The sequence below is a fragment of the Staurois parvus genome, unplaced genomic scaffold (assembly GCF_062004578.1).
Source record: "Staurois parvus isolate SC_StPar_1 unplaced genomic scaffold, SC_StPar_1.0 ptg000154l, whole genome shotgun sequence".
Lineage (NCBI taxonomy): Eukaryota > Metazoa > Chordata > Amphibia > Anura > Ranidae > Staurois > Staurois parvus.
The window spans coordinates 18,324,935-18,347,967 of record NW_028317950.1 but is presented as its reverse complement, the minus strand read 5'-3'; the positions used below and the strand labels follow the sequence as shown (position 1 = coordinate 18,347,967).

The 23,033-nt window shown below is 42.2% G+C and overlaps 1 protein-coding gene across 9 annotated transcripts in view; it reads left to right on the top strand.

Annotated features, from left to right (window-relative positions):
• GRIN1 (glutamate ionotropic receptor NMDA type subunit 1) overlaps nt 1-23,033 on the top strand; it is a 127,597-nt gene that overhangs the window by 25,634 nt on the left and 78,930 nt on the right. For 7 of the 9 annotated variants that reach the window (XR_016312414.1, XM_089675138.1, XM_089675143.1 and 4 more), the window contains exons 4-5: nt 10,774-10,836; nt 11,661-11,761. Coding sequence is in view for 8 of the 9 variants with exons in the window: in XM_089675138.1 (XP_089531264.1) it covers nt 10,774-10,836; nt 11,661-11,761 (164 nt within the window). In the remaining variant the exon portion in view is untranslated. The remainder of the gene's footprint in view (nt 1-10,773; nt 10,837-11,660; nt 11,762-23,033) is intronic. The other 2 variants (XM_089675141.1, XM_089675145.1) reach the window with 1 other exon arrangement.

The window sequence follows — 23,033 nt, the reverse complement described above, 5'->3', positions numbered from 1 at the left end:
TGTATAAATTGTTCTGGTCCGTAGGGGTATACAAGTGTGAGAGCTCAACTGGTTAAAACAGGTCTAAATTGACTGCTTATTGTTACCTTTATTAACCAATATAGCTTCTATTGTGCCCAGGAGCAGACTGACCAATTGGCCACTCAGGCACTGCTCGAGGACCTGGGGTCAGTAGGGGGCCACGTGAAATGCCCCTGGTACCTTTCATAGGCTTTTTTGGGTGTAGTTTGAGTGTGGGCAAAGACACAGGGGCCCCATGATCCCCTATTGCCCGGGGGCCCCATGAGTTGTCAGTCCGCCGCTGCGTTCACATATTGTTTTTTTTTTGTTTTATTGATTACTGGGGCCAGGGCTGGTGCTAGACTATTTTGTGCCCTAGGCAAGACCAGCTACTTGTGCCTCCCCCCCCCCCAAAAAAATGTAAAAACAGTAGACAATAATAAATCAACAAAACATGAAACTGCTAAATTTCTTTTAATTTGCAAAAATAAGATGCCGCTAGCACCAAAATTAAACACAAAATCAGTGTCGCAGGCGGACTGTATCTGTGGCTGGCAGTGGCATGGTCACAGTTGCAGTGAGTGAAGGATGATGGATCCACACTCTGACAGATCCCAGGCTGGAATTCCCCAAGCAATGGGGGGAAAAAAAAGCTGGCAGCCAAGCCCACATAGAGATAGAGAGAACACCTGAACTGAGCGATCCTGCACAGTGGCAGATCCAACACAACACACCATGACCAACACTGACACTGATCAGCAGGCCCAGCAGCCACTAGAAGAACAGGCTGTGGGATTGTGATGATGTCATCACTCACTGACACATTGCATATGTGATGGATGGCTGGCCAGGTCACACTCCCACAGACATGAGACATTAGAGTGAGACATTACCTTCCTCCGCAGGTGTGACTCCGACTCCGCTGATGAATGGGAAGAGAAGGGCTGGAATTCCACAGTGATCAGCAGCTGCAAGCCGGCTTGCAGTAAGGGACTGAGTCTGAGAGGAACACTGGAAGCTGCTACACTGGCCCCAAACACCCAGCATCTTCCTCTGTCCTTTTTTCCTCCCCTCTGCCACCCTTCCCCTCAGCTGTAGGATCACACAGAGAGAGTGCCAGCCTGTGCTGTTCCCAGGCGCCCCTAGTTGGCAGTGCTGCCTAGTTTGCCTAGTGGAAGCAACGGCCCTGACAGGGGCCATACTTTCTCTGACTTTATAGCTAAGCCCTACCACCTTTCATCCCTCAGTCCAGTGCCTAAAAGGCCAGTACAAGCCATTTTCATTAGAGAAGGGGATTTTAGTGTAGCCAGAGAAAATCATCCCTTAATAAAAAAAATTCATCTAAATCAGAGAGGGCACAGAAAAGTTAATAGTATACATCTGAACTTTTGTATTTAAAAGTCTAAAATGAAATACTGGTTCACTTTAATTTCTTACACTTTGTTAACAGCAGCAAGTTTATTTAACTTCCTCTTTCCCCAGCTGCTCCTACTCACCTTCCTCTCGATTCTTTGCAGCTCTATTTGGCCACCAAGAGGGCATAGAAGTACCTGGTACTTCTAGGGGTGGGGTAGCATGAGACTCTTTCCTCTTCCTCCAGTGTGCCAGCGCAGGTGCTTGCTGATTGATAGGCTGTTTAGGCACCCAGGGTTGTCACTTAGTGGCCGGGAAAGAGTTCTTTACTCCTTGCAAGTTCTCAGTTGAGCTTAGTGTGTAGACAAGACTTCTTCTCCTCCCTCCTGAAAGATAGACAGCAAAGGGGTGAAAGGAAGGGAAGTATGCAGCTGAGGAATGCGGAAGTCAACAAATCCTGTTGCTTTGCCTTTCACAAGAAAAGAACTGTTTCACTTTAATATGTTTACTTTATTCTGCCCCTAAAAAGGATTTCTGTAAAAGCTGAATTCTTTTGATTGAGAATTCTTGGTTAGTCACACAGCAGAGGTACCCTCATCCATGGCCACTTCTCCCATCTTGAGAACAGACAGTTGTGGCCAGAAGGTTCTATAGTAATACACTTTGTTAGTGAAATTTGGTATTTGGTGGTGGGCCAACCATAAACCCTAAAGCTTTCTTTGGAAACCAATGTATTACATTGGTTCTATGGCTACTTATGAAGAGGCTGTGGTTGATGGGGATACCTCAGTGATACTGATAGGAGGTGCCTTAAATGAAGTAGTATGGTTCCTTACGTACTGGAAGTTTTCATTAGAACTTGCATGTTAAAGTGATCAGTAGATCCAAAGATACAAGTAGCGAATTTATATGCAAGTTATCAAGCTGAGCATAGTCTGGCCCTCTCCCAAACTCTCAAACCTTGCTACTGGTCCATGGGAAGGAGTGTGGCTAAGCATGACTTTTGCCGGAAAAATATATTTTTTTATATTATTTGAACTGCCTATATCTCTGGATACACACATTACTTCAGCATGCAGTGTTCACTGAAGATAATTTGTACTTACAATTTTTTTAATATGTAATCAGGCTGAGGAACCCAGATTTGTGGCAGGAGCCTCTTATTCCCTCATGTAACAATAAAACATATAAGTACAAAATAACAAAAAAAAGACGTCATTAATGTCTGTCTAATATAAAAAATTTATATATATATATATATATATATATATATATATAAAAGTCTAGACATTTATTTAATTCAAAATACATTATATGTCGTTATCTTTAGTTTACCATCTGAATCTAACAAGAATAGTCTTAACAAAAAAGATGCAGCGGTCACTGAGTTCATAAATAACACACAACTTTATTTTTTTTAGAAATTATCTCTAGATGAATACCCAGACATACAGTAAAATACATTAAAAGCTGGTTCACATCAGATGTTTTCCAGTGTGCTTTTAAACCACATCCAAACTGCGTGCACAGTGTTCGCCATATGTTCCAATGGCCCTAGTTAATACCAGTGTGGTCAGTTCCAGTGCTTTCAACAAAAGTACAACCTGCTACATTTTTTTCAGCCAAAATGCATCAAAATGCAAGTAAACGCACCAGACTGCACTGGAATGCACATTGCCGTAATGAAAATAAAGCTTTTTCAAGTGTAAAAATAAAAAAGAGGGAAAAAATGCACTGGACTGCATTGAAAACACCTCAAAAACGTATTAAAAGGCATGTAAATGTGTATGCAAAAAAATGCATCCTTTTGGAAAAAAAACACATCCAGTTGGGAAATCCCCAAAAAGTTAGGATATCAGTAATGCATTAATATTATTGTTAACCACTTCAGCAAATAAATAAGACCTTGGTCCAAAAGAAAATAAATCAATCATAATAATAATAATAATAATAATAATAAAGTAATCCGAATAATAAAAATAAGAATAATCATTTAAAAAATATATAAAGAATTCACAATGTACAGTAGGTGGTTATCAAATGTAGACTATTGTGCATGGAATGCTGTTTTTAATCGAAAAATGCACTTAGCGCAAAGGGAAAAAAAAATTAATGACAAAGCTTAGTGAGAAAAGAGAAATTAAAATGAAATGGTCAGAGAGAAGTCAGAGAGAAGTGATAGTCAGCTAATGTCTTGATGGAGTCTGGCTATAATTGTTTGAATTTCGCTTATTTACCTATTGCCTTGGAAAGCACTGTTTTGTTTTATTTATCTGGGATCATTTTTTTTCTATTTTTATTTTTAGTTGATAATGAAGGTGGCCTCAACCTTTGGCTAATATAACAAAACAAGAATAACAAAATTCCACTAAATAGTATAATTTAAAATTAAACTGGTGATAATGAGTCTAGTGGTAAACAGTAAACAATATGTGTTGGATGGATCATTTGTCAGATCATTAGGTTTTAGTCTGGTTGATACCTTTTGAGTGTATTATCTAGGGACACTTAATGTGGGCATGCTCAAAATACACAGGTAAGCAAATGCCATAGGCAGTGTGTGAGTTGCAGTGTAAGTAAAGACATTCTTAACTCCCCTGGGGGAGGCTGTGCTTAGTCCTATTCAAACAATCCAAACAGAACATGGCCCTACTGAACTGGTTTGCAGTGCACTTGGCTAAAGAGCTAGACACACTTGCTTGTGGGATCATTGCTTAATATACTCTATAAGTAGTGGGCAAGGGGTCCAGTCTGTCTGCACTGAGCACCCCTTGATTTAGGTGAGCCTCACTGCCCAGAGGCCAAATATATATGGCCTTGGCAGCAAACAGTTATACAAGGATCATGGCTACAACTGCAGACATGATCCTGGTACCCCTTGTTTTCAGCTGGTGATCAGTTTTTTAGTAAAAGTGACCCAAGTGGCTTTACAGCTGCCTGATCACTTTTACAGCAGTCAGAAGGGTCCCCATTGCTGTTCCCAGGCTCTCTGCTCTAAGTAGTCAATTCAGCTGCACACAGAGGAGATAAAGGAACATCTATTCCCTGATCTCCTCTGTGATTAATAAAGCTTGAAGAGACAAGGATTTTGTCACTTCAGGTTTTAGTGCTGTGTTTCCCTGGCCAGTACAGCCAGGGTAGCATGTGATGTCTCCATAAAGAGTACCTGTAACTGCACAAAGCTATCACACAGGGCTTATTCGCTTGTTTTGCTAGCAATAAAGTTAAATGATAATAAATAAATAAATTAAAATTAAAAAAAAAGCATAAAAGAAATTTAAAAGCATCCCTGTTCCCCCGTGCTTGCACGCAAATGTAAATGTGTACGGACATTTGGCACGTATATGTGTGATAATAACAGTGATTGTACCATACATGTGAGGTATTGCCATGAATGCTGGAGTGAGAGCAATAATCCTAGCAACATAGCTCACATTTACCTCTAACCTGATAACCTGTAAAGGCTTTTAAAGTGTTACCTATGGACAAATTTGCAAACTGCAACTACCACCATTTCATTCTCTAGGGCCTCTGCTTTCAGAAAATAGATAATGTTTGGGGATTCTTACTAATTTTCCACCAAAAAAATGCTGATTTTAACATGTATGTGAAAAATTTAAAAATTGGTTAAGCAGTTTTTTACTTCTGTCCATGTATTTATTCATCTTACCTCCTATAATGGCATGGTAACCAAGTTTCCTACACACATGAATTGTTGACCAAACAATCTTGCATTCAAGCAATGTTTATGCTATCCAGCATTATTCATAATGAATATCTAAAGATTTGCTTTGTACAATACATCCTGGACACTGATAGATCATATGTGCCTCTAGAATGTCATGTAACATCTTTAGGTGCCTTAGGCTGGATGTCTATAAAAGTGCAAAATGTCAGTGCATTGTGCCTCTACCAGGAGCTGCTTGGCATTTATTGGCACAAATAGCCTTGCCTTGAATTCCTGTTTACTTACATTGGGGTTGTAATAAAGGATTAGAGGTTGTTTGCATTGCAAAATAAATGTTGGAAAATAAAGTGAATCAAGATTGCTCTGTATACCCAATTATATACAAGGGAAAACCTGAATTTTCTAACAAATGATTGGTTGATAGAAATTTCTATAGCTTCACTTTATTTTATGACGTGAATGCTATTTGCTCTTTTAGCATGTTAATAGCAAATTTTATTTGAGGGCAGCCAGTCAAACAGCCTTGGAGCTGCTGGGCAGCACTATTCAGAAAGGTGGTGGGGGGGGGGGACATAAACTTTTTACATTATAGCAAATTCCATTTAAAGCAGCAAACTGCCTATCACATCAACTCAATTTTAACAGCTGAATAGAGTATTGTAAGGATTTGGTTAACTTATTTCTTCCATTTCTATAAGAACCACAGCTGATCCTTACAACTTTTGTAAAAAATCACAATTAAAAATGGATGAAAAGTTTATTTTCATTTCTATTTTTTTATATTTTTTATATGTTTATACATTTTTTGTACCTTTTTTCACCTATCAATTTTGCTGAAAAAAATATATCAGTTTGGAGGCTAGTTATTTTTACATTTTCATTTTGTTATTTCTAAATTTTATAAGTTATTATCACATGATTCGATTTATAATGTTTGGGGGAAATATCAGAACATTTCTCTGAAAGCTGAATTTGCTAATTTTACATCTTCCTGTGATCAGTATTGTTGATATTATTAATGAAATTAATTTAAATGATTACAGAAATATACTTATGGCTTGAATGATCTGATTTTTGGCCTTTTTAATGAGCTTATCTGGGTTAAGTTTGGAATATTATAATAATATATTTAATGAGGTACACAATCAATACAAAAACCACTGTGTTCTATTTTGTCCTGTTAGTGTTATAACATATATTCAAATTATTTCAGAACCGCAAACATCAACAAAATATTAATTCAGATATATAACATCAGCATTTTTACCAACTTTAATAATATAATATCTGCAAAGGCTTTCACTAGATATTATACAGTAAAGCGATAACTTAAATAAATGTACTTTTAACACCAGTACACGACCCATAACCTTAATATAGGTTTATAATTCTTTCAGTAATTCTCATTCTTTTTTTTTTAAACTTATGGGTTTAAAAGAGAACATTTAAAGAATATCCTTCATAATCAAAAATAGCTATTAAATCACCATGACATCCAGGCAGAGTATTTGCAGAGGGAGTGGCAAACAATAGCAGCTTCCAAATTCTCCCAGTACAAGTTTTTTTGTTTTATGTTAACAAATTTCCTATAACCTATACTGCTAGGAAAAAAATATGTAACAACAAATGTGATAAAGTCGAGATGGTGAAATAAATAGAAATATAGCAGGAAAATATGTAAGGTGATGTAATGGCTTAATTCTTGAAAACTGGAGGATAGAAAATGTATTTTTTTTTGCCAACAACAACCAATCAAGTTTTCACATTTTATATTAGGAAAAAATAAAGAAGAATTCTTACTAGCCTTTAATTTTACATTCATTTTCTTGTCTTCTATTTTCATGAATCAACCCAAGTATATCAAATGTAACTAAGATATTTCTAAACGATGATGTAAAAAGCAATTAGATAATATTTTTTAAACAATTTATTTCATTTTTCCAGTCCAAAAAAAAACAAAACCATAAACTGCTTGGATAACATGGTCAACAGAACTTTTTGTTTGTCAGGAAAATCCTAACACAAACAAGTTCAGCAGCTTCTTAGCATCACCTAGTAATGGTTGTTAGGTGCCAAATGTTTAAATGTCTATGTTAATCATGGACTCTGTTTTTGCCTATTCAATATACTTGGAGACAATGAAAAGAAAAAGAAACACAAATGCAATTTAAAACTCAGAATTTGGGAATTTTTTCGCTATTGCTAAGACGATGCTGTTGACCTATCAAAGTGAATGCTCATGTAGCCTAGAATATAAAGTAAATCTGTATTTAAATATATGTAATGATAAGATATTGTACAACACATATTAAAATATTTATTTTTGTTTTTTTTATTTAGTCATATGAGACCAACAAATTCTGAAGCAATTTTCAGACAACACAGAACCATTGATAGAACATGATATGTACAGGGATGACATTCTATGTGTGTTCAGAAGCATTTCTGACCACCACTCAAGGGGCTCCTGGGCTCCCCCTGTAGTTTAGAATTGTTTTTATTTCTGTAAATGGATGATTTTAGGTAGAAACCTATTACAGTTGAGTACGTTTTTTGCATTATCACAAGAAACTCGTGTCCATGAAAAAACCTACACAACCACAGGAGAAAGTACATATTACATGCCTTGAGTTGAACTTAAAACCACAGAGCGTTAACCCTTTCGCTGCCAGGTCTGTACGTCTTACAGACCTGACAGCGGGGGTTTTATACACAATCCGGTTGCCACAGCTACCGGGATTGTGTGTAGAACTAACAGGCAGTTGCGCTGCGTCAATTGCTTCCACAGCCCCTGGTTCCAGTGCCCCCCCCCCCGCATGTGTGCACGATCCCGCCATGTATCCGAGCGTCCACTCTCATCCCCTCCTTTCAGTTCATGTCTCTTCTGCTCTACACTAGATGTATTGCAATGCAAATCACATTGCAATACACCTCTAACTGGCTATTCTAGCCTGGAAAAGTGACAATCATGACCCCAAAGTCTTTTAGACCCTGCATGTCTCAATGAAGAGAACCTGTCACCAAAAATCATCACATATGGGATTTTGTGTCCCCTATGTGATGAAAAAAAAAATAAAGTTAAAACATTTTTTTTTTAAAAAAAGTAAAATTATACCAACGCACATAACACCCCCCAAAACAATTTGAGGCCCCCACCCCCAAAAATACGCACATACGAACGTAAACACATGCGTCAGGGTGCCTATGCATGAAAACGTTGATTGCGATACACATGTTACATATCACTGCGCACACCAGAGTGAGAGCAATGATTCTAGCACAAAACCTCCTCTGTAATGCTAAACTGATGACCTGTAGGGGCTGTTGAAGCGTCTAGAATAGACAAATATAGAAAATAGAATAGAATAGACAAATATGGAAAATACAGGGCACTGAAGTTTACCATTTTATAGGTGCACACAAATTTAAGATTTGGCATGTGGGGTATCTACATACTCAGTGCAACATCATCTCTTATATTTTACCAAAATGTTTGGTAATTTATTGTGTTTGTTTGCCCTAAAATTTACTTTAGAGTGTTTTTAATGAAAATTTAGCGTTTCCTAGACCTTTGCGGTAATATCGTGTGATCTAAAAAATTTTATCTACCACTATTTTATTCTCTAAGGTGTCTGCTTTCAGAAAATATATAATGTTTGGGGGTTTGTGTAATCTTCAGGTCTAAAATTATTTTTTAAACTTGTGTGCAAAAAAAAAATGCAAAAACGGCTCTGGCAGCGAAAAGGGTTAAGGCCACAGTGGTAAAAACCACTGTACTGCTCATATTATACTTTTTATCGTAACAGTAAATGTAACCAGCTTATTACTCTTTAAACCATTTTATTACTTTTACTTCTTTCTGTTACTTTTTATCAACAATGTAAAAAAAAAACACATTAGATATAACTGAAAATAGGAAAAGGTACACAAAAAATGCCAAAGTATCAGGATTATATTTATTACACCAAATTTGAAGATATAAAATACACAATAAAAATTGTTTGATACAAAGACTGTGACTTTCAGGGCAAAGTTTATAATAACTTAGATTTCTGATTGCAATATTCAAGACTAATGGCATAAAACATTGGAAAATAAAGAGTAAGATATGTGAATACAAAGGACTTTGGAATATTTAAAAAGCAAACATTTACTCTCACTGACTTTTATTATATTCCTAATATAAATACAATTCTGATGATAGAGCATTATGCTTGACATTGCTTATTAATCAGAAAGTATTTTCATTTGTTTTCATATAAAACAAGATCATGATTTCTAAATATGTCACAGTGTGTGGAAATATTATTTATCTTGGCAAACCCTTCAATTCTAAAAGTTGAAGTGGCAAAATGTGACACTAAAAGACTTTTGTAATTTTCAACTGGGAAGATAAAAGGTACAGGTCAACAATGTCCAGACACATTGGGATTCATTTACTAAAGGCAAATTGGCTGTTCACTTTTCAAGGGAATTTTCCCTTAGCTTGGTGAATGAGGTGAAGCTCTGTTGACTTCCACCATCCAATCATGTATAAGCAAAAATCCTTTTTTTTTTAAATTTTTCTTTCATGTGAGCTCGTATTCTTTGCAAAGTGAACATCCTTTGGTAAATCAAGGCCTATAGATAGAAAAGTCAAGTCAACAATGACAGTCCCTAAATACATAACACACACACACACCATTTCTATACTAAGTATATGTTCCCATTAAAGTTCAATAACACAAAAGTAAACTTAAATAGTAATTTTTTTTATTATTCATATAATTTCTTTAATATGATTAAAATTAAAAATAAAAACTATAGATATTTCTATTAGCCTGGTAAAAGTGAAATGCTGCATATGTGCCGAATATTTCACATCTGCCACTTGCAGCCAGTAGGCAAGGCTGTTCTGTAGCTGATCACTAAGCAGACCTACTGCTGCATGGTTACAGCCTAGGTTATAAACAGGCCTGACCAGCAGGAGATGCAAATATACATACACAGCTAAATGAGGGAAATGCCACTCTCTTGCTCCAAGCTGACACCAACACAGTGGCTTTGCAATTGGATGGAAAGAGTAAACCGCCAGTACTGGGTTTTCTTATTAGATGGCCCACCTGGCTCTGTAATATAGCAGCCTGTTTTAAATGCTTTTATAGAAATAATAACCTGAAAATTAAATATATATATATATATATATATATATACAATTTTTTTTTTAAATAAAAATATTTTTTAAATAAATTATATATTTTATAAATTATACATTTTTTAAATAAAAAAAAAAAAAAAAATATATATATATATATATTTTTTTAATTTAATTAAATTTGTGTTTGTAATATGTCAATTATATCCAAAAGCCATACCCAAATCAATCTAATCTTTTAAATTATTAATAAACCTTAGACCAATAATATTCATCCAATATTATAAAGTTAAAGTTATAATATGGCTTCCATTTTGGCATTCCAAACACCAAATAAGCACATTCTGCATTTCAGCCATAAATATAAAATGCTGTCGTTTGTATTAATGCATCCTGATAGCACTGTTGCTTAAAAACCACCAAATACACATTCACTTACATGTCATATGATTTTTTTGCAAGCTCCAGTGTTATTATTACCCTTTAGCAGAGGTGGAGAGATGAGGTGGTTGTTGGATTGCTTTACTACACACCATATTCAACTGTTTATAATATTCTTCTGTGTCTACATATTTTCTCTGTGCACATTATTCATCAGAGTAAAAAAAGGAACTATGAAAACCTCGAACAACTTTCCTATGACAACAAGCGTGGACCCAAGGTATATATGCATGGAAAATGCACGTAGCCCACCGGTTCTAACTAAGTCACAGACACCCCAAAACCAAAAACAATACAATCTAAATTTTACCCCCCCTCCCCCACCTAAATTAGGTGGTCCGTGACTGTCTGCTATTTTTGTGCAATCCAGTAGTGGATTGGACAAGAGAATGGATAAAATGTAAGTGCTCAGCCTGCCCCTACAGTAAGTCTTGTTGATCCTTTGATGCTGGAGGGGCCAGCAAAAAATAATTACAGCAATATCTTTTAAATTGTGGGCACCTCCAGCAGTTAAAGTTTGTTAGAAATGCATGTGAACCAGTAAATTTAACCTGCAAGTTTTTTTTCTAATTGTTATTTTTTTTAAGAAGATTAATTTTGCAGTATAAGATAAACATTTATTCTTCAAAGGTCAATTCCTCTGTTTACAAATACATTTTTTATCTCTTTTTTTTCATTTCTGATCTTTTCCTTTTGGTTTTTTGTTTTTGGGAAGAGGACACTCATTGGATTTTTTTTAAAAATTGCATTTACAGACTTTTTTTTTCTACTCTCTTTTAAAATGCACGTCCTTCTTTTTATATTTTCTTTTTCTTTTTGGGTCTTGGCGGACTTCAGTTTGCATGCAGAGTGCAAAATCAAAGCGAAGGAAAAAAAAAAAAAAAAAAAGGAAAAATAATTGAAAGAAAATATTGGACATAGATAAAGTCTAATTTCTTTGTGCAAAGACTATTTAACCTTTTTTTCTAGATAGCATGGCTCTGTCTCTCTCTCTGCGAGGTATTTGATGCCTGTGCTAATTCCATTTGCTCACACTAATCACAGGCAGAAAAAGTTCTTCATTTTGAACCTGGAACCAAAAATGTGACTGCTCTTCTGACTGAAGCAAAAGGCCTAGAAGCTAGAGTCATCATCCTCTCTGCAAGGTAGGTCCCTGCTACAAAAAGTCACGTAAACTCTGATTAATTTTAAGTTCACAAAAGAAAATAGGTTCACAAAAGTAATACAAAGTATCAACTAGTAAAAAAACTGAACATGTTTGCATGTTTGTATTATATATTATGCTTATATAATTTTTTTAATTAATTTATTTATTTATGGCATGCATTTCCCAAAAAGATGAGTTAAGCTAACATGTAATATGTTATTTATTTTACTTTCTGTAAAATTGAATGAAAACATGATTGATTAGCCAAATATTAATGTTTGCTTGTTAATTTTACTTTTGAGTGCTCACTAGAGATGAGCGAATCGAACATGACGAAGTGGAATTCGTTCCGAAGATTTGGAAAAATTCTATTCGCGACGAATCCGAAGATTAGCAAACTTCAGATGCACGAATCGAATTTTCCCAAAAATGGCGGCGACATGTGCGGCGACGGAGAAAATGGACAGAGAAGATGGGGTGGGGATCTCTGGGAAGGCGCGCAGACAAGGCGCGCTGACCCATAATGCATTCATGACATGTGATCGCATTAGCCAATCAGCAGCCAGCCAGCACTGTGTAATGGTGGAGCTATAAATCGCGGCCATCTTAGAATTCTCCATTAGCCTCCGGTCATTCAAGAGAGACAGACCTGTGTGTATTAAGGGACAGAGTTAGGGCCACAGAGACTTTAGGGCCACAGAATCGTTACTCAGGGACACAGAATCGTTACTCAGGGACACAGAATCGTTACTTAGGGCCACAGCTATCAAAGAATCAAAAATTTAAAGTGACATACACCCTTTTTTTTTTGGTGGCTGTCGTGCACAGTTGGTGCTGCAGTTTGCCGATTGTGCAAAATAAACTGACTTTCTGCTTCACAACCACTATTGTACGTTCAAAGAGTTAGATCCATTTACACGCCGGGTGGCGGTAATATTTTTTGGGTGATTAGTGCATTCCAGTGACATAAACGTACAGTTTCCAGCCAACGGCAAGCTGCAATTGACCGATTGTGCTAAATAAACTGACTTTCTGCTTCACAACCACTATTGTACGTTCAAAGAGTTAAATCCATTTACACGCCGGCTGGCGGTAATATTTTTTGGGTGATTAGTGCATTCCACTGACAGAAACGTACAGTTTCCAGCCAACGGCAAGCTGCAATTGACCGATTGTGTACAATAAACTGACTTTCTGCTTCACAACCACTATTGTACGTTCAAAGAGTTAGATCCATTTACACGCCGAGTGGCGGTAATATTTTTTGGGTGATTAGTGCATTCCAGTGACATAAACGTACAGTTTCCAGCCAACGGCAAGCTGCAATTGACCGATTGTGCTAAATAAACTGACTTTCTGCTTCACAACCACTATTGTACGTTCAAAGAGTTAAATCCATATACACGCCGGGTGGCGGTAATATTTTTTGGGTGATTAGTGCATTCCAGTGACATAAACGTACAGTTTCCAGCCAACGGCAAGCTGCAATTGACCGATTGTGCTAAATAAACTGACTTTCTGCTTCACAACCACTATTGTACGTTCAAAGAGTTAGATCCATTTACACGCCGGGTGGCGGTAATATTTTTTGGGTGATTAGTGCATTCCAGTGACATAAACGTACAGTTTCCAGCCAACGGCAAGCTGCAATTGACCGATTGTGCTAAATAAACTGACTTTCTGCTTCACAACCACTATTGTACGTTCAAAGAGTTAAATCCATTTACACGCCGGGCGGCGGTAATATTTTTTGGGTGATTAGTGCATTCCAGTGACATAAACGTACAGTTTCCAGCCAACGGCAAGCTGCAATTGACCGATTGTGCTAAATAAACTGACTTTCTGCTTCACAACCACTATTGTACGTTCAAAGAGTTAAATCCATTTACACGCCGGCTGGCGGTAATATTTTTTGGGTGATTAGTGCATTCCAGTGACCTAAACGTACAGTTTCCAGCCAACGGCAAGCTGCAATTGACCGATTGTGTACAATAAACTGACTTTCTGCTTCACAACCACTATTGTACGTTCAAAGAGTTAAATCCATATACACGCCGGGTGGCGGTAATATTTTTTGGGTGATAATGCATTCCAGTGACATAAACGTACAGTTTACAGCCAACGGCAAGCTGCAATTGACCGATTGTGCTAAATAAACTGACTTTCTGCTTCACAACCACTATTGTACGTTCAAAGAGTTAAATCCGGTTTTATTTTTGGGGTGCTTATTGAATTAAAGAGTATGTCAGACAACACGCAGAGGAGTGGCAGAGGAGGCAATGTTTCAGGAGCGAGCAGACGTGGCAGCAGAGGAAGGGGTCGAGGCAGCACTAGTCGCAGCCAGAGGCCAGTGCTCCCGGTGTCATCCAGTGGTCGTGTCTCCACCGACAACCCTGCCGTCATCGATTGGTTGACTCGGTCGTCTTCCTCTTCCCAGGTCACCTCTGACACCTACAGCCAACGGTCGGTGGGTACGTCAGACACAACCGTTAGTTGGCATGGCCCGGGAGCAAGCCCACTGAAATCACGTGTCCTCGACCTGCCCCTGTCCTTTGGTGTTCCCTCACCAAGCGAAGTATCGCATGCTGTGGGCTCAGCCCCACTGTACAGTGAGGAAGAGCTAACAGAGGGCGGTCAGGAACGGGGGGAGACATCCGCCTCTTCAGCAGCCAGGCGAAGAAGTACTGGCGAGGAGAGTGGCTCGGTAGACGGTCTAGAGACAGGTCTGTCTCCTGACCCACACGCAGCCGAGGGGGCTAGTAGTGACGCGGAGACCCTAATTGATGATGATGAGGCTGATCGCACTTGGCAGCCTCGTCGTCATCAGGCTATTGCTTCCGCATCATCAGGAGAAGAGGGTGCCAGCTTGCCAGCGAGCAAAACAGTCGGTGGGTTGCCCAGGAGGCAGCAGGGTCGCAGCAGTGTCAGTGGAGCCAAACGGCCACGGAGTAGAGCACCAGCTCCACTGCAGCCTACCACCACGGCCAGTAGTGGTGCCGGTGTGCACGGAGGAAGTAGCAGTCAGCCAGTGAGGAGTAGCGGGGGCAAAGTTTCCTACTCGGCGGTGTGGCAATTTTTCGTCAAGCCGCCCGAGGAAGTAAACGTAGCCGTATGTCGACTATGTGGCCAGAAAGTCAAGCGTGGCCAGGGGGCCAATGTTGGGACTACAGCGTTGCGTCAGCATATGCAGCGTCGCCATTCGGTGGCCTGGGAAAACCGTGATAAAGATACGGCGGTTCTGCCTGCCCCAGCCCCCGCTCCATCACCCGCTCCGTTACTTGCTCCGTCACCCGACGTCAATCGCCCTCTATCAGCCAGTCAAGGCTCCAACACCTCTGCTGAGGGGAGTTGTCGCTCGTTGGCATCTCCCGCTCGTTCAGATGCTCCTTCTCCTGCTACTCCTCTTCACGGATTCCGTCAGCAGTCTTTCTTGGAATCCGTTTCCAAGAGACAACAGTTTGCGAGCACGCACCCGACGGTGCAGAAGCTGAACGTCCTCCTGTCCAAGTTGCTGGTGCTGCAGTCCCTCCCTTTCCAAGTGGTGGACTCAGCACCTTTCCGAGAAATGATGGCTTGTGCCGAGCCGCGGTGGAGAGTGCCAAGCCGGCATTTCTTCGCCAAAAAGGCAGTGCCAGCCCTGCATTCACATGTAGAAGAGATGGTGGGCCAGTCTTTGAGCATGTCGGTCTCTGCCAAAGTGCACGGCAGCGCCGACGTGTGGAGCTGTAACTACGGTCAGGGACAGTACATGTCATTTACGGCCCACTGGGTGAACGTGGTGCCGGCACAGCCGCACCAGCAACTTGGACAGGTCACGCCGCTTTTGCCTCCACGTTTGCACGTCCTTGGTCCAGCAAAGATGTCCGCCTCTACCACCTCTTCTTCCGCCGTGTCCTCAGCCGCCACCCCCGTGCCAAGTCCCATTACCCGACCGGCATATCACATGTGCAGGGCGCAACGGTTTCACGCTGTGCTGCACCTGGTATGCCTTGGCGAACGTAGTCACACAGGGGAGGAACTTCTGAGTGTAATGAACAGAGAAATCGACAGATGGCTGTCTCCGCGCAAACTGAAAATCGGAACCATGTTGACCGACAACGGAAAGAACATGGTGTCTGCTCTGCGTCAAGGAAGGTTGTGCCATGCGCCATGCATGGCTCACGTGTTCAATCTGGTTGTCAAGCGGTTCCTAAAATCCACCATCCCACTGCAAGACATCCTTAAAATGTCACGTAAACTTTGCATGCATTTCAGCCATTCCTACACCGCAAAGCACACCCTCCTTGAGCTGCAGCGGCAGAACGGAATTCCACAGCATCGCCTGATCTGCGACGTTGCAACAAGGTGGAATTCAACCCTACATATGTTAGACCGCCTTTACGAACAGCGAAAGGCCATCACCGATTTCCTGATGTTACAAGCGGATAAAGGTACTCCCCTGTGTAACTTAGATGTCAGCCATTGGCAGCTCATGCGTGACACCTGCCGCTTGCTCAGGCCCTTTGAGGAGGCCACGCTATTCGTGAGTCGGCAGGACTATGGGATGAACGACGTCATTCCTCTGTTGCACGTCCTGGAACAAATGCTGTTAACAATGGCTGGTCAGGGTGCGGTAGACGTGGCGCACAGATCTCAACGCCACATGACCCCTGTGGGGGCAGGACAGGAAGAAGAGGAGGAGGTAGAGGAGGACATTGGTGCTCAGGAATTATTGAGTGAAATGGGTGGTTTTTCCAGGAGAGGAGGAGCAGGAGCATCTGGTAGAGGAGGAGACAGAGGACCCAGACGCACCGTGGCAGTATGCTGTGGAGATGGAGGCAGGGAGTCCCTCGCATTCCTTGGCACAAATGGCCCATAGCATGCTCGGTTGCTTGCGTAGCAACAGCCGAATAATAACCATCAGACAGAGGGATGACTTTTGGCTGTCCACCTGGTTGGACCCTCGCTACCGTTCAAAAATGGTGGCCTTTTTCACACCTGCTGAGAGGGAGGCCAAAATAAAGTACTATAAAAACCACCTATGTAGTCAGTTGGTCTCTGCCTTTCTGCGCCAACGTCCATCCTCAGACACTGTGGGCCCTGTGCTCTCGCGTTCCGCTGCCATGGCAGCAGGGGAGGGGTGGCGTGGTAGGAGCAGTGGCAGCTCCACCAGCAGCGGCTGCCTCAGTCTGCAGTCGATGATGAGTAGCTTTCTTCACCAGCGCAGTGAGGAAACTGCTAACCAGCCGCAGCAGCAAGCAGCATCAGGTGGACCTGGAGCAGGACCTCAAACAACAGGCTTGGGCCTACTTGGACAGCACCCTGCCAACCGAGGTAGACAATCCCCTTGACTACTGGGCAACGAAACTTGACCTTTGGCCCCAACTAGCTGAATTTGCCCTTGAAAGGCTGTCATGCCCGGCCAGTAGCGTGGCATCGGAGCGCGTGTTTAGTGCGGCAGGAGGTATTGTAACTCCGCGGAGGACACGACTGTCCACCCAAAGTGTGGAGAGACTCACGTTTGTGAAAATGAATCAGGCGTGGATTAGTCTGGATTTCAAACCACCAGTTCCTGACACAACTGACTAAATCCGCCATGAATCATGCCCCAAACATGTTATTAGGGACAAATGGAAGACCTCCACCTGATCCGTACATTTGTATATATAGTTTATTGAGAGGCTGCTGGTCGGCCGACTCATGTTTTGCACATTTTTAATGACTTATACTCTGCAGGTCGGGCCCCTCATGAATTGGGGTTTTGAAATTATTTATACTTCGCTGGACGACCGTCACATGAATTGAACCTTTTTAATGACTTATACTCTGCTGGTCGGGCCCCTCATGAATTGGTGTTTTTAAATTATTTATACGTCGCTGGACGACTGTCACATGAATTTAAACTTTTTAATTATTTATAGTTGACCAGTTCCAGACCGATGGAATAGCAATTTTTTAAAATATTTATTTGACACGTGTTGTCCATCTCATCAATGAGGTGGACTGTTTATTTATTGGCCACGGTTTGGCCCCCTCCTGTTTCTTACATTGTTAACTTGTTGTATCGGTCACGGTTTGGCCACATGTTTGGTTGTCTTGTTAAGATTTTCTGTAATGTACACAGTTACGCTTGACTTGTCGACTTTCCACAATCTACTAAGGTATAGCATCGCATCAAAGTTTTTTTTTTTTTTTTTGGTCTAAACCATTTCTTATAATGTCAATTTGTAGGATACGCCGCTGTAAGGCGACCTACTTTTTTGTCACTGTGTAGACATGTATTTATAGGCCGATGTTTGGCCAGAAAGATATATTTAGTAATAACCTAGCCTTTCAAGCCGCTCACTGAACACCTCGGGAATTGCTTTGTATATCTGTCGCCTTAGGGGCCGCTGTCTGGCGACATAATTTTTTGTCACTGTGTAGACATCTATTTATAGGCCGATGTTTGGCCACAAAAATATATTTAGTAATAACCTAGCCGTTCAGGCCGCTCCCTGAACACCTCGGGAATTGCTTTGTATATCTGTCGCCTTAGAGGCCGCTGTCTGAACAGCTCATGAATTGCTTTCTATATGTGTCGCCTTTGAGGCCGCTGGCTGGACAGCTGATGTATTGATTTGTATATGTGTACTTATTGTCCGCTGTCCGGACAGCTCATGAATTACTTTTTGTATATAGCCTTCCAAACCACTCTCAGAATAAGTCATGATATTCATGCTGTGTATAGCCTTATAGGCCAATGGTCAATCAAGTCATGATTGTTATAGTGTGTATAGCCTTATAGGCCGCTGTCTTTACAACTTTATAATTCCATGCAGTATATAGCCCTATCGGCCACTTTCTGGCATCCAGTTGCTGTAGCCCCCATCACCACACTGTGCCACGGGCCCCTGTACTGCCTTCTCATACTGCTGCCAGATCCATCCTCTGCCATGTGCGTCTTTGTCGTCTGCTCACGCTGCTGGGTTCCAGTTTTAAACCTAGGCCTGTGTATGGCTTCCGAATACTGCTGCCTCCACCGCCACCCTGCGCCATGTGCCTCTGTCGTCTGCTCACGCTACTGACGGCTTCCGCTTTTTAACCTAGGCCTGTGTATGGCTTCCGAATACTGCTGCCGCCACCCTGCGCCATGTGCCTCTGTCGTCTGCTCACGCTGCTGACGGCTTCCGCTTTTTAAACTAGTCCTGTGTATGTCTTCCGAATACTGCTGCCTCCACCGCCACCCTGCGCCATGTGCCACTTTCGGGTCTCCTCACACTGCTGCCAGGTCCATACTGATTCATGGCCCCCTGTACCGGCTCCTCATGAATGTGGTTCAGCGGGTTTGCATCACTTAACGGCAAATCGTTGACAAATGCTGGGATGTTCAGTGTTGTGCGCATTAAGCCAGACACCAAAGGGCAGCACAGACCTGTTATTACTCGCTCAAGCATGGCTGAACAAAACCAGTCTCTACCACAAATTGGACCCAGACCTGCCCAGGGTCTCGTAAGTAGATTGCACGGAGGAGTAGAGTCCGTTATCGGAATTAAATAGACAAAACGCCACACCAAAAAGAGTGGCCATTTCCAACACCTATTCCAGAAAGAGGAACAACCCGTTTCATATACGGCCCGTAGACGTTTCACGTCTGCCACATTCAGTCGATTTAAGATGCAAGCTCCACTTCCTGTGGTCTCTGACCGTCGATATACCTTTAAGTGTCAGCTTTGAAGCTATATTCCCTCCGGAGCACTGACACTGGTGCCCTTCCGTCAACATGCCTTTAAGTTTCAGTTTTCAACCATATTCCCCGCAGAAGCCAAACTCTTGGGTATCCCAGAAGCTACTCAGCGGGTCAGGGCAATAAAGCTCCCGGTTCGCAGGTTGTTCCGTCTTATGGATGGAAGTACGACGGTATATGATCTTCTTCGCACCCACGGCATTACCTCATAAAATTTCTGCATTGCATCTGCAAACACAACGCTGACTTCCCGGATCGCCACTCAGCCATTGGACTCTTGATAGTCGTCTCCCCACACTGCTGCTGGGGGGACTTTTTAACCTAGGCCTGTGTATGGCCTTCAATTGAAGCTGCTTCCGCTCCGCCACTCTGCCATTGGACTCTTGATAGTCGTCTCCCCACGCTGCTGCTGGGGGGACTTTTTAACATAGGCCTCTGTATGGCCTTTAATTGAAGCTGCTTACGCTCCGCCACTCTGCCATGGGCCTCTTGGGTATCCCAGAAGCTGCTCAGCGGGTCAGGGCAATAAAGCTCCCGGTTCGCAGGTTGTTCCGTCTTATGGATGGAAGTACGACGGTATATGATCTTCTTCGCACCCACGGCATCACCTCATAGAATCTCTGCATTGCATCTGCAATCACAACGCTGACTTCCCGGATCGCCACTCAGCCATTGGACTCTTGATAGTCGTCTCCCCACACTGCTGCTGGGGGGACTTTTTAACCTAGGCCTCTGTATGGCCTTTAATTGAAGCTTCTTACGCTCCGCCACTCTGCCATGGGCCTCTTGGGTATCCCAGAAGCTGCTCAGCGGGTCAGGGCAATAAAGCTCCCGGTTCGCAGGTTGTTCCGTCTTATGGATGGAAGTACGACGGTATATGATCTTCTTCGCACCCACGGCATTACTTCGTAGAATTTCTGCATTGCATCTGCAATCACAACGCTGACTTCCCGGATCGCCACTCAGCCATTGGACTCTTGATAGTCGTCTCCCCACACTGCTGCTGGGGGGACTTTTTAACCTAGGCCTGTGTATGGCCTTCAATTGAAGCTGCTTCTGCTCCGCCACTCTGCCATTGGACTCTTGATAGTCGTCTCCCCACACTGCTGCTGGGGGGACTTTTTAACATAGGCCTCTGTATGGCCTTCAATTTAAGCTGCTTACGCTTCGCCACTCTGCCATGGGCCCCTGTACCGCCTCCTCTTGCTGCTGCCAGGTCCAGAGTGTGTCATGGGTTCCTGTACGGCCTCCCATTGCTGCTGACTTCATCGCCAGACTCTGCCATGTGCCACTTTCAGGTCTCCTTACACTGTTGGTGGGTTCCATTTTGTGATAGGGTGCTGTATGGCCTTCCATTGCTGCTGCCTCCACCGCCACCCTGCGCCATGTGCCTCTGTCGTCTGCTCACGCTGCTGACGGCTTCCGCTTTTTAACCGAGGCCTGTGTTTGGCTTCCGAATACTGCTGCATCCACCGCCACCCTGCGCCATGTGTCTCTGTCGTCTGCTCACGCTGCTGACGGCTTCCGCTTTTTAACCTAGGCCTGTGTATGGCTTCCGAATACTGCTGCATCCACCGCCACCCTGCGCCATGTGTCTCTGTCGTCTGCTCACGCTGCTGACGGCTTCCGCTTTTTAACCTAGGCCTGTGTATGGCTTCAGAATAATGCTGCCTACACCGCCACCCTGCGCCATGTGCCTCTGTCGTCTGCTCACGCTGCTGCCAGGTCCATACTGATTCATGGCCCCCTGTACCGGCTCCTCATGAACGTGGTTCAGCGGGTTTGCATCACTTAACGGCAAATCGTTGACAAACGCTGGGACGTTCAGTGTTGTGCGCATTAAGCCAGACACCAAAGGGCAGCACAGACCTGTTATTACTCGCTCAAGCATGGCTGAACAAAACCAGTCTCTACCACAAATTGGACCCAGACCTGCCCAGGGTCTCGTAAGTAGATTGCACGGAGGAGTAGAGTTCGTTATTGGAATTAACTGTGAGGGACTTTTAAACCTAGGCCTGTGTATGGCCTTCAATTGAAGCTGCTTCTGCTCCGCCACTCTGCCATTGGACTCTTGATAGTCGTCTCCCCACGCTGCTGCTGGGGGGACTTTTTAACATAGGCCTCTGTATGGCCTTCAATTTTAGCTGCTTACGCTCCGCCACTCTGCCATGGGCCCCTGTACCGCCTCCTCATGCTGCTGCCAGGCCCGTAATCTGCCATGGGCCCCCGTACCGACTCCTCATGCTGCTGCCAGGCCCGTAATCTGTCATGGGCCCCTGTACCGCCTCCTCATGCTGCTGCCAGGTCCAGAGTGTGTCATGGGTCCCTGTACGGCCTCCCATTGCTGCTGTCTCCATCGCCACACTCTGCCATGTGCCACTTTCAGGTCTCCTCACACTGCTGGTGGGTTCCATTTTGTCATAGGGTGCTGTATGGCCTCCCATTGCTGCTGCCTCCACCGCCACACTGTGGCTCCACACTCTGGTTTTGGCCCCGTGACTGCCCAAATGAGTGAAGTGTGCGGTGATTCTAAGATCGACGGCACTCATCTGCATGTCATACTGACTGACAGTATTATTTCTCTTCCCCAGCAGACTCCAGGGGCATTTAAATTAAAGGTACAGTGTTCTGCACTAATATAAAGGCTCTCTGAAGCCTAGAAACACCCTTTTTATAAGTTAAATTCGCAGCGAATATATTCGGCTCGAAGCGAATTTATTCGGCGAATTCGGCGAATCAGCCGAACCGAATTTTTGAATAATTCGCTCATCTCTAGTGCTCACTCTCCTTTATTGCTAGAACTACTCAGATGGTCCAGAGAATGTACAAATTCAATAACCTTAAGAAATTTATTTCTAGTGAGATTGTATGCCTCAAAGGATGAAAGAAAAGAAAGATAAAAGAGTAAAAGGGGGGGCTCCAACTCCCAGGATGGGGGGGTCAGAAATCACAAACGATGATTTTTGTAGTGCTATGTTAATTTTGATTGCTATACATTTTAATTCTTGATACCTGGAGATGTATATTTAAGGCATGATGCTGCCTGTCTAGAAAACACATTAAAATTTGTGTAAGTTCCATAATGGGATAATGCATTGTAAAATATACAACATGCTCAAACCACTAATACAACATCATCACATGTCCCAGACCTAGTGACCCTGATTTACTAAAGAAGTAGAGCATTTTCACTCATCGTCCATCGTACATCAAGTGAAACAAAGTGAAAAGTCTCTTTGCATTGGATACTCAATCATGTGCAAGGTAGTTAAAATAATGGGACTTTTGCTTGCATATTTGGATGATTCAAGTCAGCACAGCTTCACCGCTTTCGCAAAGATAAGTTAAAATTCACTTTGCAAAGAGAACATTTAGTTTAGTTAAGTGAATAAGGTGACGTTCTGCAGGCTTCAGTCATCCAAATATATGCACATAAAAATCCTGTCTTTTTTTTTTTGTATATTTCATTGCACAAATTTGCGTATTCTTTACAAAAAAGAATGTTTACTTGTTTCACCTCATTTACTAAGGGCAAAACAAAAAGTGAAAATTCACTTAAAAAGTG